The sequence below is a fragment of the Pecten maximus genome, chromosome 5 (assembly GCF_902652985.1).
Source record: "Pecten maximus chromosome 5, xPecMax1.1, whole genome shotgun sequence".
Lineage (NCBI taxonomy): Eukaryota > Metazoa > Mollusca > Bivalvia > Pectinida > Pectinidae > Pecten > Pecten maximus.
In genome coordinates this window covers 43,011,908-43,026,093 of record NC_047019.1, presented here as the reverse complement: position 1 = coordinate 43,026,093, position 14,186 = coordinate 43,011,908, and the positions used below count along the sequence as shown (strand labels likewise).

Below are 14,186 nucleotides of genomic sequence, written 5' to 3'. Positions count from 1 at the left end.
TGAGTTGTACCAATGCACTTAAAAACCTTGCGCCAAACTTATGTGAGAGTATCTAATTATGCGCCAATAAAGCATTGTAATGACAATTATTTTACCCTGATTCAATTAAACAGAATACTGACATCCTATTAGAGATCTGACAGTGAAACAATTTCAGCTTTTTTTCTCTGTAGGAAAAACAGAACAATGGATGCGTCATTGTATGCGGTTTACAAATATTTAAATAAAAGTATTAATTTTCAATGATTACAATAATTATTTATATATTCCTGATGGATTTAATTGTCTGATCACGAGAAAATTTAACAACATTCTGTTACATCATTAAGATCTGTGAATATCTGGAGCACCTGTCAAGCATATTAATGAGTAATGGATGATGATCTTAATATTTATCTACATGTTCCGTGGAATAATATAACCAGTGTATAGAGCTCAGTTGTATGCATGAATCAATGTTAATTTCTCATTTGAAGGACCAAAATTTTTGTCATTTTAATGGTTGATCAGTGTAAATGTATGTCAAGGTCACCAGTGTGACCTACATTCAGGACAGACATGCTAGTTAGGTAACCAAACACTGCTATTACATCATACAGTTGTTGATAAGATCTGGAGAATATGTTATTAATATCATCTAAATAGAAAAATTAAAGATTATTAATTTTAGCAGAAGTGATGTTTACCTTTCATATTCCATTAAGCCATCAACCTAATTTCACAACTCTTTACTGTAGGACAAGCACAACATTCAAACTGAAGGCACGAGTGCGGGTTTGTGAGATGTGGATTTCCAACTCAGTACAAGATGTGACTGACCTACCACGATCACTGGACAGGTCTTTTGTAATTGGCTGGCCCACAACCAATGTCATAGCAACCTTCAAATCCACCGAATCTAAGGAACTTTGGTTTAATAAGTTAACAGAGTAAGTTTTAATAAATCAGTTATCGTTATTTTCATGTCCCCTCGGGTGATATTTCAATTTATGCCAATTCAAACATTTGTTTAAAGAATACTTGTAATTAAATTGCATTCTGTTAATATTTTAAAAGATTGAAAGTAATAATACCATCCTAATACTTGCAATTAAATTGCTTTCTGTTAATGTTTTTAAAGATTGAAAAATAATAATATCACCCTCAAAACGAGCACCCAATGACCCTTCCTTTTGTAATATTGAAAGTTTTGTCAGTCATTAAACGATACACCAATGTAAACATTTCCATTGTTCAGAGATATTACGGTTATGTTCTGCATAAAACTTTGTTTTATCAACAAATGTTGTTTATACTTGTTTCAAAATATTACATAAACATGCTATAATGCATTTAATTTCTGTTTTACTTTAGAAACAATGACTTATGTGTATATCTTTAAAACTAGCTTACTGTTTTTTCAAAACAAAACAAGCAATAAAGATAAATTAGGATTACTATAAGAAGAATTACACAGCTTACCATAGATATATGTGTTTATCTGGTACCAATGACAGAGGACTCGTGTTAATTCCAATGTACACACCCCAGTGTGATCCTACCTGTTTGATCATTACAGGCAAATTAAGGAAGAGAAATCTAAAGAAACCTATACCTGCCAAATGAAGTTAGATGTATTTTACCGAGATATGGAACAGGTGAGTAATCCTGATTGGGGAGACAATACCTGGCAGTAAGTGTCAAAGGTCAGCTGACACTCTCTACCTACCTGGGGTCAAATTACCTGTAGGTCAGCAGAGTACACCTTCATTAGTCCTGTCTTTAACACCTGACTACACTTAGTGGGTTAATTTTCATGAAAACTGCTCACCCAGAATGTCCCTGAATATTGACTTTGAAGTTAAAAAGTGACTTACTAGGACCCAACAGATATTGTGTCACTAAATACTGGTCCCTCCCAGGATTCCCTCCCACGATGGGGATAAACTGGAATTTCATTAAGGTATCACTAGTAGTCAAACTGAAGACCAGAAAAGTAGGCAGAAAGTCAAACAGTAACATCACTACCAAAGTAAGTTATTATTGTCTATTTTATTTGGAACTAATATGAGTACCATTTAAAGAGTGGTTTTTGTTTTATAAACAGATTTGTACAATAAGTTACATGTAATAAGACTAAAGTTTCCTGGGATAACAAACACCTGATGTATTTATTAGTCACATATGTATACTGTCAGGTCAACAATATCTGATAGGAGACTGATGAACCAGGTCAATTGTTGTAACATTTATCATACATGTGGGCCTGGCATGATAGAAAGTTCTGTATCATAAGAGTACAAATACATCTCAGTTTTAATCTGAAACATGTAAACAGACATATTATTGTGTCCACATATATAGTAAACAAATACCCAGACTTATGTTGTATACATATTCTATCAGCAGGGTACATCAGACTTAATTAATATGATATTACTCTGTGAAAATAGTCAAATGTACAGACATTACAGTTTTATATTGAAAGTCTCCCTTTAATACACTGACCTAATATTGCAGTGTTAGTTACACTGACCTAATATTGTCTCTGTGTTAGTTACACTGACCTAATATTGTCTCTGTGTTAGTTACACTGACCTAATATCCCTCTATATTAATTACACTGACCTAATATTGCCTCTCTGTTAGTTACACTGACCTAATATTGTCTCTGTGTTAGTTACACTGACCTAATATTGTCTCTGTGTTAGTTACACTGACCTAATATCCCTCTATATTAATTACACTGACCTAATATTGCCTCTCTGTTAGTTACACTGACCTAATATTGCCTCTGTGTTAGTTACACTGACCTAATATTACCTCTGTGTTAGTTACACTGACCTAATATTGCCTCTGTATTAGTTACACTGACCTAATATTGCCTCTGTGTTAGTTACACTGACCTAATATTGCCTCTGTGTTAGTTACACTGACCTAATATTGCCTCCATATTAATAACACTGACCTAATATTGCCTCTGTGTCCGTAACACTGACCTAACATTGCCTGTGTTAGTTACACTGACCTAATATTGCCTCTGTGTTAGTTATATAACACTGACCTAATATTACTTCTGTGTTAGTTACACTGACCTAATATTACCTCTGTGTTAGTTACACTGACCTAATATTACCTCTGTGTTAGTTACACTGACCTAATATTCCCTCTATGTTAGTTACACTGACCTAATATTACCTCTATGTTAGTTACACTGACCTAATATTACCTCTGTGTTAGTTACACTGACCTAATATTACCTCTATGTTAGTTACACTGACCTAATATTGCCTCTGTATTAGTTACACTGACCTAATATTCCCTCTATATTAATTACACTGACCTAATATTACCTCTATATTAGTTACACTGACCTAATATTGCCTCTGTATTAGTTACACTGACCTAATATTCCATTTGGTTAGTTACACTGACCTAATATTGCCTCTGTATTAGTTACACTGACCTAATATTCCATTTGGTTAGTTACACTGACCTAATATTGTCTCTGTTAGTTACACTGACCTAATATTACCTCTATATTAGTTACACTGACCTAATATTGCCTCTGTGTTAGTTACACTGACCTAATATTGCCTCTATATTAGTTACACTGACCTAATACTGCCCCTGTATTAGTTACACTGACCTAATATTACCTCTATATTAGTTACACTGACCTAATATTACCCCTGTATTAGTTACACTGACCTAATATTACCTCTGTGTTAGTTACACTGACCTAATATTACCTCTATATTAGTTACACTGACCTAATATTACCTCTATATTAGTTACACTGACCTAATATTACCTCTATATTAGTTACACTGACCTAATATTGCCCCTGTATTAGTTACACTGACCTAATATTGCCTCTGTATCCCTATAGTCAGATACATAATATTGTATGTATATTTGCTGGTCCAACCCAGACTGATATTAATGTTAATAAAACAATGATACCTATAAACACTGACATTGATTTCCAGACAGAGCACATCATGTTTCATTATTGACATTATCTATACCTGTTACAGTTTTATATACAAAACATTTATCACACGTCATTGATTTTTAACTTAATTTACTTCTCTATTGGACAACTGTACACTATAACTGGGTCAGGGAGAGATTTCACATCAATTTTACATCACAAATTCATAGGGCACTGAATTAAATGCTAATTTGTTGGATTTTTTTTTTCATTTCAGAAATGTACTGTTGACATTAATTGTGATATGGAAGCTAAGGATGTGCTGAAAAAATGTCTGGATCACTTTCAAATTCCGGTGAGTTTAGATTCTAGAATGATGATCTTATTTATACAACACGATAAACTTTAAAGTGTTTTTCTATCATCTTGTTACAAGCCTGTTATATCTCCAGGAAGTGTTGGTAACGAGGGGATGGATTAACTGTTTGGACATTTGTCCAGAATGTTATGGAACAATTATAGCTGTCTAGAAATAGCTTCAATTTGCACAGTTTGGGTTTTAAATTCGAGCTTTGTTAAATATAGTAACTGTATGCATGTTAAGCTATTGTTTAAGGTGCGGTACAATCAGATGGTACTCGGAGACAATATAAACTCTGAAAACATCTTGTAAACAAGGTTGTGGTGATGTCATATAACATAGTTCATCCTAGTATATTGGCGTGGTAGGGCGACAGGTCATTCTTGTCTATAGGTACGGTAGGGCTCAGCTGACATATATATATACACAGTCAAACTGGAAGATTAATTCTTACAGCCATTTATAGCACAGGTATTGTATTTAAAGGCATAAGTTTTACACCTGATAATAAAAAAAAACAATATCCTTTTGGCAATAAAACCAGAGTTTGTAAGCCGCTGTGGAATGACACACAGTACGACTATAGCTAGGGGTGTTCTGAACTACATAACTCCTTAATATGTCCTTAAACAAAAGCTGCAAAAAGCTCTTAAACAGCTTAAGGTTGCGGTGTTCTCGAAGGTCTCTGATAATAAACTTCATTAGCATAATAATAACATTGTAAATGTACATTAATACATGTGTTTTTGTGTCTGAAGGTGATCAGAAGTAACAGGCATCACATACAAAATTGAATTAGATACAGAGTTTATTGTAGATCTGGTACGATGGGAGTATTGTAGATCTGGTACGATGGGAGTATTGTAGATCTGGTACGATGGGAGTATATTGTAGATCTGGTAGGATGGGAGTATTGTAGATCTCGTATGATGGGAGTATATTGTAGATCTGGTACGATGGGAGTATATTGTAGATCTCGTATGATGGGAGTATTGTAGATCTGGTACGATGGGAGTATTGTAGATCTGGTATGATGGGAGTATATTGTAGATCTGGTACGATGGGAGTATTGTAGATCTGGTACGATGGGAGTATTGTAGATCTGGTACGATGGGAGTATTGTAGATCTGGTACGATGGGAGTTAATTGTAGATCTGGTACGATGGGAGTATTGTAGATCTGGTACGATGGGAGTATTGTAGATCTGGTATGATGGGAGTTTATTGTAGATCTGGTACGATGGGAGTTTATTGTAGATCTGGTATGATGGGAGTATATTGTAGATCTGGTATGATGGGAGTTTATTGTAGATCTGGTACGATGGGAGTATTGTAGATCTGGTACGATGGGAGTATATTGTAGATCTGGTACGATGGGAGTTTATTGTAGATCTGGTATGATGGGAGTATATTGTAGATCTGGTATGATGGGAGTATATTGTAGATCTCGTATGATGGGAGTATATTGTAGATCTGGTATGATGGGAGTATATTGTAGATCTGGTACGATGGGAGTATTGTAGATCTGGTACGATGGGAGTATTGTAGATCTGGTACGATGGGAGTATATTGTAGATCTGGTATGATGGGAGTATATTGTAGATCTGGTATGATGGGAGTATATTGTAGATCTGGTATGATGGGAGTATATTGTAGATCTGGTATGATGGGAGTATATTGTAGATCTGGTATGATGGGAGTATATTGTAGATCTGGTATGATGGGAGTATATTGTAGATCTAGTATGATGGGAGTATATTGTAGATCTCGTATGATGGGAGTATATTGTAGATCTCGTATGATGGGAGAATTGTAGATCTCGTATGATGGGAGTATTGTAGATCTCGTATGATGGGAGTATATTGTAGATCTGGTACGATGGGAGTATTGTAGATCTCGTATGATTTGAACTCTGAAATATGAGCATTATGGTTCCAAGTCATTACTTAGGACATCACAATTGGGAGACTGACACCTGAAGGTGTGATGTCATAATAAAAACAAACTAACAGCAAATGAAAAGCACTGCTAGGTGTTATCTACTTTTTTGTTTATTCAATTCAATTCATTTTATTACTTTTGGCTTGACAGGGCCAATCAGTGGTGTACAAAACATATTACATATTGTACAGAATACAAAGGATAACATATGAAGATGAACATTAACATTATGATATACATATTACATAAGGTACATTATAATATTTACGATTAATCTATATATACATTTATCAATACATTTGCAACATAATTAAACACATATTACATCCTTCTCTGTTTATTTGCGTGTATAATGAATTTACCTAATCTGTGTAGTTCCTTTATTTTATTTGAGTTCAGTAAATTTAAAACTTTAAAGACAGAAGGTTTATACGAGTAATATTTTTTGATAAATTTCTTCCTTACCTCTGAATATTTAGGACATATAAGTAAAAAATGAAATTCATCCTCAACCTCGTTTTGAGTACAGTTTATACAAAGTCTATTTTTCCTGTCAATATTTCTACTTCTACCAACTTCTATAGCAAGATTGTGTGTAGACAAACGTAACTTAGTTATTGCAATTCTATGTTGTTTATATAATGACTTGGTTAAATAATATTTTAAAGTGACATTGTCTACAAGATACTTATATAAATCACATTAGATGTGAGTCTACCACATTTTACGTAATTGGAGACACTGATAACAGGTACGATAATTGATGATAAGTAAGTAGACTTTGTGTCTATATATAGGATGTATCTGATAATAGTACCTATCACAGTCAAATCTCATCAAGATAAAGTCAATATTTATGTTGATTAGTAATACAGTGCACCAGGGACACCAGGGATGTCACTCGATAACAACATCTTCACATTCTATTTATAGCTGTTTTGTAATCAACTGTTGTGTTTTGTAAATAACTGATGGCCCGTCATTAAACTCTAGGTAATGTTGTACTTAGGGACTTTGTTTTGTTGTTCGCAGGAATCGGAAGCACATGAATACCAAATATGTGTCAAGTCTGGAAAAGAGGATAATTCATACCCCCTCATAGGTAAGTCATGAAGTCTAACGAGTACGATACTCACTACCCTATCATAGGTAAGTCATGAAGTCTAACGAATGCGATACTTACTACCCTATCATAGGTAAGTCATTAAGTCTAACGAGTACGATACTCACTCCCCCCTCATAGGTAAGTCATTAAGTCTAACGAGTACGATACTCACTCCCCTCTCATAGGTAAGTCATTAAGTCTAACGAGTACGATACTCACTACCCTATCATAGGTAAGTCATTAAGTCTAACGAGTACGATACTCACTAACCCCTCATAGGTAAGTCATTAAGTCTAACGAGTACAATACTCACTAACCCCTCATAGGTAAGTCATTAAGTCTAACGAGTACGATACTCACTACCCTATCATAGGTAAGTAATTAAGTCTAACGAGTACGATACTCACTAACCCCTCATAGGTAAGTCATTAAGTCTAACGAGTACGATACTCACTACCCTATCATAGGTAAGTAATTAAGTTTAACGAGTACGATACTCACTAACCCCTCATAGGTAAGTCATTAAGTCTTAACAAATACAAGTACAATACTCGAAATTTCATAAGTATTAAGGTAGGACAAATGTGCCACCCAACCTACTACTTAGACCCCCACGATTGAGACATGTCTTAGGTCACCGCTCTTCACCTTGGTCCTGATTGAGGCTAAGGACCAAGAATGAGCGCCGAGTTTACGCAATGAATTGATATACATAGGTAGATGGTGGACTATACATAGGTAGATGGTAGACTATACATAGGTAGATGGTAGACTATACATAGGTAGATGGTAGACTATACATAGGTAGATGGTAGACTATACATAGGTAGATGGTAGACTATACATAGGTAGATGGTAGACTATACATAGGTAGATGGTGGACTATACATAGGTAGATGGTGGACTATACATAGGTAGATGGTAGGACTATACATAGGTAGATGGTAGACTATACATAGGTAGATGGTGGACTATACATAGGTAGATGGTGGACTATACATAGGTAGATGGTGGACTATACATAGGTAGATGGTGGACTATACATAGGTAGATGGTAGACTATACATAGGTAGATGGTAGACTATACATAGGTAGATGGTGGACTATACATAGGTAGATGGTAGACTATACATAGGTAGATGGTGGGCTATACATAGGTAGATGGTGGGCTATACATAGGTAGATGGTGGACTATACATAGGTAGATGGTAGACTATACATAGGTAGATGGTAGACTATACATAGGTAGATGGTAGACTATACATAGGTAGATGGTAGACTATACATAGGTAGATGGTGGACTATACATAGGTAGATGGTAGACTATACATAGGTAGATGGTGGACTATACATAGGTAGATGGTAGACTATACATAGGTAGATGGTAGACTATACATAGGTAGATGGTGGACTATACATAGGTAGATGGTAGACTATACATAGGTAGATGGTAGACTATACATAGGTAGATGGTGGACTATACATAGGTAGATGGTAGACTATACATAGGTAGATGGTGGACTATACATAGGTAGATGGTGGACTATACATAGGTAGATGGTAGACTATACATAGGTAGATGGTGGACTATACATAGGTAGATGGTGGACTATACATAGGTAGATGGTAGGACTATACATAGGTAGATGGTGGACTATACATAGGTAGATGGTAGGACTATACATAGGTAGATGGTGGACTATACATAGGTAGATGGTGGACTATACATAGGTAGATGGTGGACTATACATAGGTAGATGGTAGGACTATACATAGGTAGATGGTAGGACTATACATAGGTAGATGGTGGACTATACATAGGTAGATGGTGGACTATACATAGGTAGATGGTGGACTATACATAGGTAGATGGTGGACTATACATAGGTAGATGGTGGACTATACATAGGTAGATGGTGGACTATACATAGGTAGATGGTGGACTATACATAGGTAGATGGTGGACTATACATAGGTAGATGGTGGACTATACATAGGTAGATGGTGGACTATACATAGGTAGATGGTGGACTATACATAGGTAGATGGTGGACTATACATAGGTAGATGGTGGACTATACATAGGTAGATGGTGGACTATACATAGGTAGATGGTGGACTATACATAGGTAGATGGTGGACTATACATAGGTAGATGGTGGACTATACATAGGTAGATGGTGGACTATACATAGGTAGATGGTGGGCTATACATAGGTAGATGGTGGACTATACATAGGTAGATGGTGGGACTATACATAGGTAGATGGTGGACTATACATAGGTAGATGGTGGGCTATACATAGGTAGATGGTGGACTATACATAGGTAGATGGTGGACTATACATAGGTAGATGGTGGACTATACATAGGTAGATGGTGGACTATACATAGGTAGATGGTGGACTATACATAGGTAGATGGTGGGCTATACATAGGTAGATGGTGGACTATACATAGGTAGATGGTGGACTATACATAGGTAGATGACCAGTAGAGTATAATCTTGTATTGGTGGACTATACATAGGTAGATGGTGGACTATACATAGGTAGATGGTGGACTATACATAGGTAGATGACCAGTAGAGTATAATCTTGTATTGGTGGACTATACATAGGTAGATGGTGGACTATACATAGGTAGATGGTGGACTATACATAGGTAGATGACCAGTAGAGTATAATCTTGTATTGGTGGACTATACATAGGTAGATGGTGGACTATACATAGGTAGATGGTGGACTATACATAGGTAGATGACCGGTAGAGTATAATCCTGTATTGATGGGTTATACATAGGTAGATGACCGTTAGAGTATAATCTTGTATTGGTGGACTATACATAGGTAGATGGTGGACTATACATAGGTAGATGACTGGTAGAGTATAATCCTGTATTGGTGGGCTATACATAGGTAGATGACCAGTAGAGTATAATCTTGTATTGGTGGACTATACATAGGTAGATGACCGGTAGAGTATAATCCTGTATTGATGGGTTATACATAGGTAGATGACCGTTAGAGTATAATCTTGTATTGGTGGACTATACATAGGTAGATGGTGGACTATACATAGGTAGATGACTGGTAGAGTATAATCCTGTATTGGTGGGCTATAACTATACATGGTAGATTACTAGGTAGAGTATAATCTTGTATTGGTGGACTAAACATAGGTAGATGGTGGGCTATACATAGGTAGATGGTGGACTATACATAGGTAGATGACCGGTAGAGTATAATCTTGTATTGGTGGACTATACATAGGTAGATGACCAGTAGAGTATAATCTTGTATTGGTGGACTATACATAGGTAGATGGTGATATACATTAGTAAGATGGTGGACTATACATAGGTAGATGGTTTGACTATACATAGGTAGATGGTGGACTATACATAGGTTAGCTGGTGGACTATACATAGGGGTAGATGCGTTGTGGACTATACATAGGTTAGATGGACCGGTTAGAGTATAATCCTGTATTGGTGGACTTTATACATAGGTGATGGTGGGACTATACATAGGTAGATGGTGGGCTATACACTTAGGTAGATGGTGGACTATACATAGGTAGATGACCGGTAGAGTATAATCCTGTATTGGTGGACTATACATAGGTAGATGGTGGACTATACATAGGTAGATGGTGGACTATACATAGGTAGATGGTGGACTATACATAGGTAGATGGTGGACTATACATAGGTAGATGGTGGACTATACATAGGTAGATGACCGGTAGAGTATAATCCTGTATTGGTGGACTATACATAGGTAGATGACCGGTAGAGTATAATCTTGTATTGGTGGACTATACATAGGTAGATGGTGGACTATACATAGGTAGATGGTGGACTATACATAGGTAGATGGTGGACTATACATAGGTAGATGACTGGTAGAGTATAATCTTGTATTGGTGGACTATACATAGGTAGATGGTGGACTATACATAGGTAGATGACCAGTAGAGTATAATCCTGTATTGGTGGACTATACATAGGTAGATGGTGGACTATACATAGGTAGATGGTGGACTATACATAGGTAGATGACCGGTAGAGTATAATCTTGTATTGGTGGCTATGATTGTGTCCTTTGGACCGCCATGCTGTGATCATCATTGTTTTCGTACTGGTTGTGTTACATCGCGGGTGTTTCCACTGACTATGATGATGTATGGTTGTTGTGACAGTTTGAGTTGTAAAAGCATTATCACCGATCCTTCCTCACCATGTGGCCTTTTTCAAACCTGAATGATTAAAATTCGGTCAGGCAGATTCTTTGGACCCCTATGCATATCTTATCTGTAGTATGTCCACACCCAAGGTCGAGAAAAATATACCGAATGATTCTCTGATTAGGTTGAAGTATTGGGGGGTGGAGGGTCATGGGGAGTTGGCCCTTTTGACCCTTATAAAGTCCAGGTAAATACCCGGTCACATGTGGTAACATATCCCATCATAAAATAGATTGTTCAGAGTAGGATTTGCTTCACCTTTTAGACGAAGATCAAGGATTTATTTTTATAGTTACCTAAATTAAACTGTAATCCAAAGTATAACCTGTATATTGTAGACAGCTGATTTTGTTAATGTTATTTTGATCGCTTGGTCAGATGTCCAAGTGTTGACATATGACTGAGTGACCGATAATATAATCAGCCTTACCTGCTGTGAAACAATTAGATGAGCAAACATATTTGGGCAATATAGTTGGTGCTCACAGTACTGAATTACCATTTATGTAGGTAGCCTTATTAGCCAACCGACGAACACGTGAGCAAACAGTTCTGGACAAGGTGTTTGACCGTCATGTAAACTTGAAAAGAATATGTGTACCATGCCCTACTTTGGAATGCTGTGGACAAAAGTGGACATTGGTCTTATAAATCGCGCCTGTTACATGTTGATTAAGATATAACCCAAGTTCAAGGGTTGTCGAGTTTTAATACATGATGGTATTTAAGATTGACCACAAGTATGTGTTGTATGGCACATCTAAAATAGAACTATCTGACCTGGTCTGGTGAAATGTGACCACTCATTCACGTGCCTACCTATCTCGCTGTCCTGTTCATACATCAATAAATGACATGGTCAGTTATTCCCTTCACCTTTTGAAGTAAAACTTTATCATTTGTGGATCAGATTCCAGTTTATATAGGATGGATGAAATCATTTAATTGTGAAATTCAACTAGACCCAGGTCAACTTAGATAAAAAAAATGAGGATAGTAGCATAATTTTCATACAGATTAGAATTGAAACTGGTGATTTTTTAATTATCATACAATTAACCAAGATTCACTAAAAATATGTGAACACAATGTTATTATTTAATACATTCACACGTAAAAGTCTTAAATGTTGTATTTAAATGTTGTATTTAAATACATTCACACGTCATAGTTTTAAACTAAGTCCATTATTAAAATTCTTTATTTAAAGTATCCCAGAAAGTTGTGCTTGGTTTAAAACTCTTACAAATATTACGATTTTGTGGACGTTTTGTGCTGAATTAGTTGATATAACACTGAAGTATGTTTGCCAAGTACTAATTACACGACAAAACAGGAAGGATATTCAATCTGGCCTCATTCAGGAACGAGGTCAAAAGGCTGGCTGACAAGCTAGTGTTGACCAAATATTTGAACTCTACGCCTGTGACGACTTCAGTCAATACTAGGGGCAGACCTTTCATTCCTCCATTTGTATTACTATATAAAGCAACAGAGTTAACTTGTCATAATTTTGTATCCTTCAAATATGTTTATTTATTGTGGTGAGTTCCAAGATAGAGTATTTATCGTGGTGATTTCCGAGGTCGGTTGATCGGTGTACCCTTTGTATGTAGTAACGTGTACGATATTATCAGGTTGTGTGATCTATCTGGTGTGATATGGTGACTATAGACCATGAATGTCTCCTGTCTCGACAACCTCTCCAACTCCAGGCATCAAAACTACACCACCACCCTTTCTACACACTACTTTCTAGAATTGGTCTAATTTCATAAACGTTTCTTTTGATGTGGTCCATTGAATTTCGTGTTAGCTGTCAGTAAGTGATATTGAGGCTGTGGTCAGTTTGAGATGTCCAGTGTAGCGTGGTGTTTTGAAGTATGGTGAAATGAACCGGGGTCAAAATACCATAATGGTAATGATTATATGCCTGTATTACACCAAACATTCCAGCATTCCTTTGGTTAGACAAGATGAGGGAATGTCCCTGTTAGAGTTATCAGGTTGTGTTAAAACATTTAAAACCTTCATCAATCTGAGACCTTGTGTCATGCTGTATTAAGGTCCAGTCCCAGATCTGAAAACCGTCCGATGAGGCTTTTGATGTGGACCATAACCGTTGTAGGTTCTATGAAGTACACCAGTACCATGCAGGGGTCAGCTGGTCCAAGGGGCCGCGGTGGCCAATTGGTTAGGCACTTTATCACTAGCCCTCCACCTCTGGGTTGCGAGTTCGAAACCTACGTGGGTCAGTTGTCAGGTACTGACCGTGGGCCGGTGGTTTTTCTCCGAGTACTCCGGCTTTCCTCCACCTCCAAAACCTGGCACGTCCTTAAATGACCCTGGCTGTTAATAGGACGTTAAACAAAACAAACCAAACCAACCAAAATCAGCTGGTCCAGTAAAAAATCTAGTGTCTATTTCTGTAGTAGGAAACCAGAGACATGTTATTGGTATACCAACAGAACCTTTAAACAATTACTACACACCTTTGATTCGTAAACATTAATAAAAACCGCCATCATTACCTGGCTCTTTTACACCTTACAGAATATCTGTATTGTGTTGTTATAAAAAAGTCCCAAGTTTTGTGGGTGTCTATTGTTATTTTGT

General features: G+C 36.5%; 1 protein-coding gene and 1 long non-coding RNA gene across 7 annotated transcripts in view; both read left to right on the top strand.

Annotated features, from left to right (window-relative positions):
* Nucleotides 1–14,186, top strand: part of LOC117328103 (rho GTPase-activating protein 20-like) — a 208,158-nt gene that overhangs the window by 181,555 nt on the left and 12,417 nt on the right. For all 6 annotated transcript variants that reach the window (XM_033885463.1, XM_033885464.1, XM_033885466.1 and 3 more), the window contains 4 exons: nucleotides 738–929; nucleotides 1,559–1,637; nucleotides 4,194–4,271; nucleotides 7,250–7,319. In XM_033885463.1, coding sequence (XP_033741354.1) covers nucleotides 738–929; nucleotides 1,559–1,637; nucleotides 4,194–4,271; nucleotides 7,250–7,319 — 419 coding nt within the window. The remainder of the gene's footprint in view (nucleotides 1–737; nucleotides 930–1,558; nucleotides 1,638–4,193; nucleotides 4,272–7,249; nucleotides 7,320–14,186) is intronic.
* LOC117328104 lies at nucleotides 9,776–12,651 on the top strand. Its single transcript, XR_004532852.1, has 4 exons — nucleotides 9,776–10,193; nucleotides 10,504–10,547; nucleotides 10,948–10,991; nucleotides 11,105–12,651. It is a non-coding gene; the product is annotated as an uncharacterized LOC117328104 (long non-coding RNA).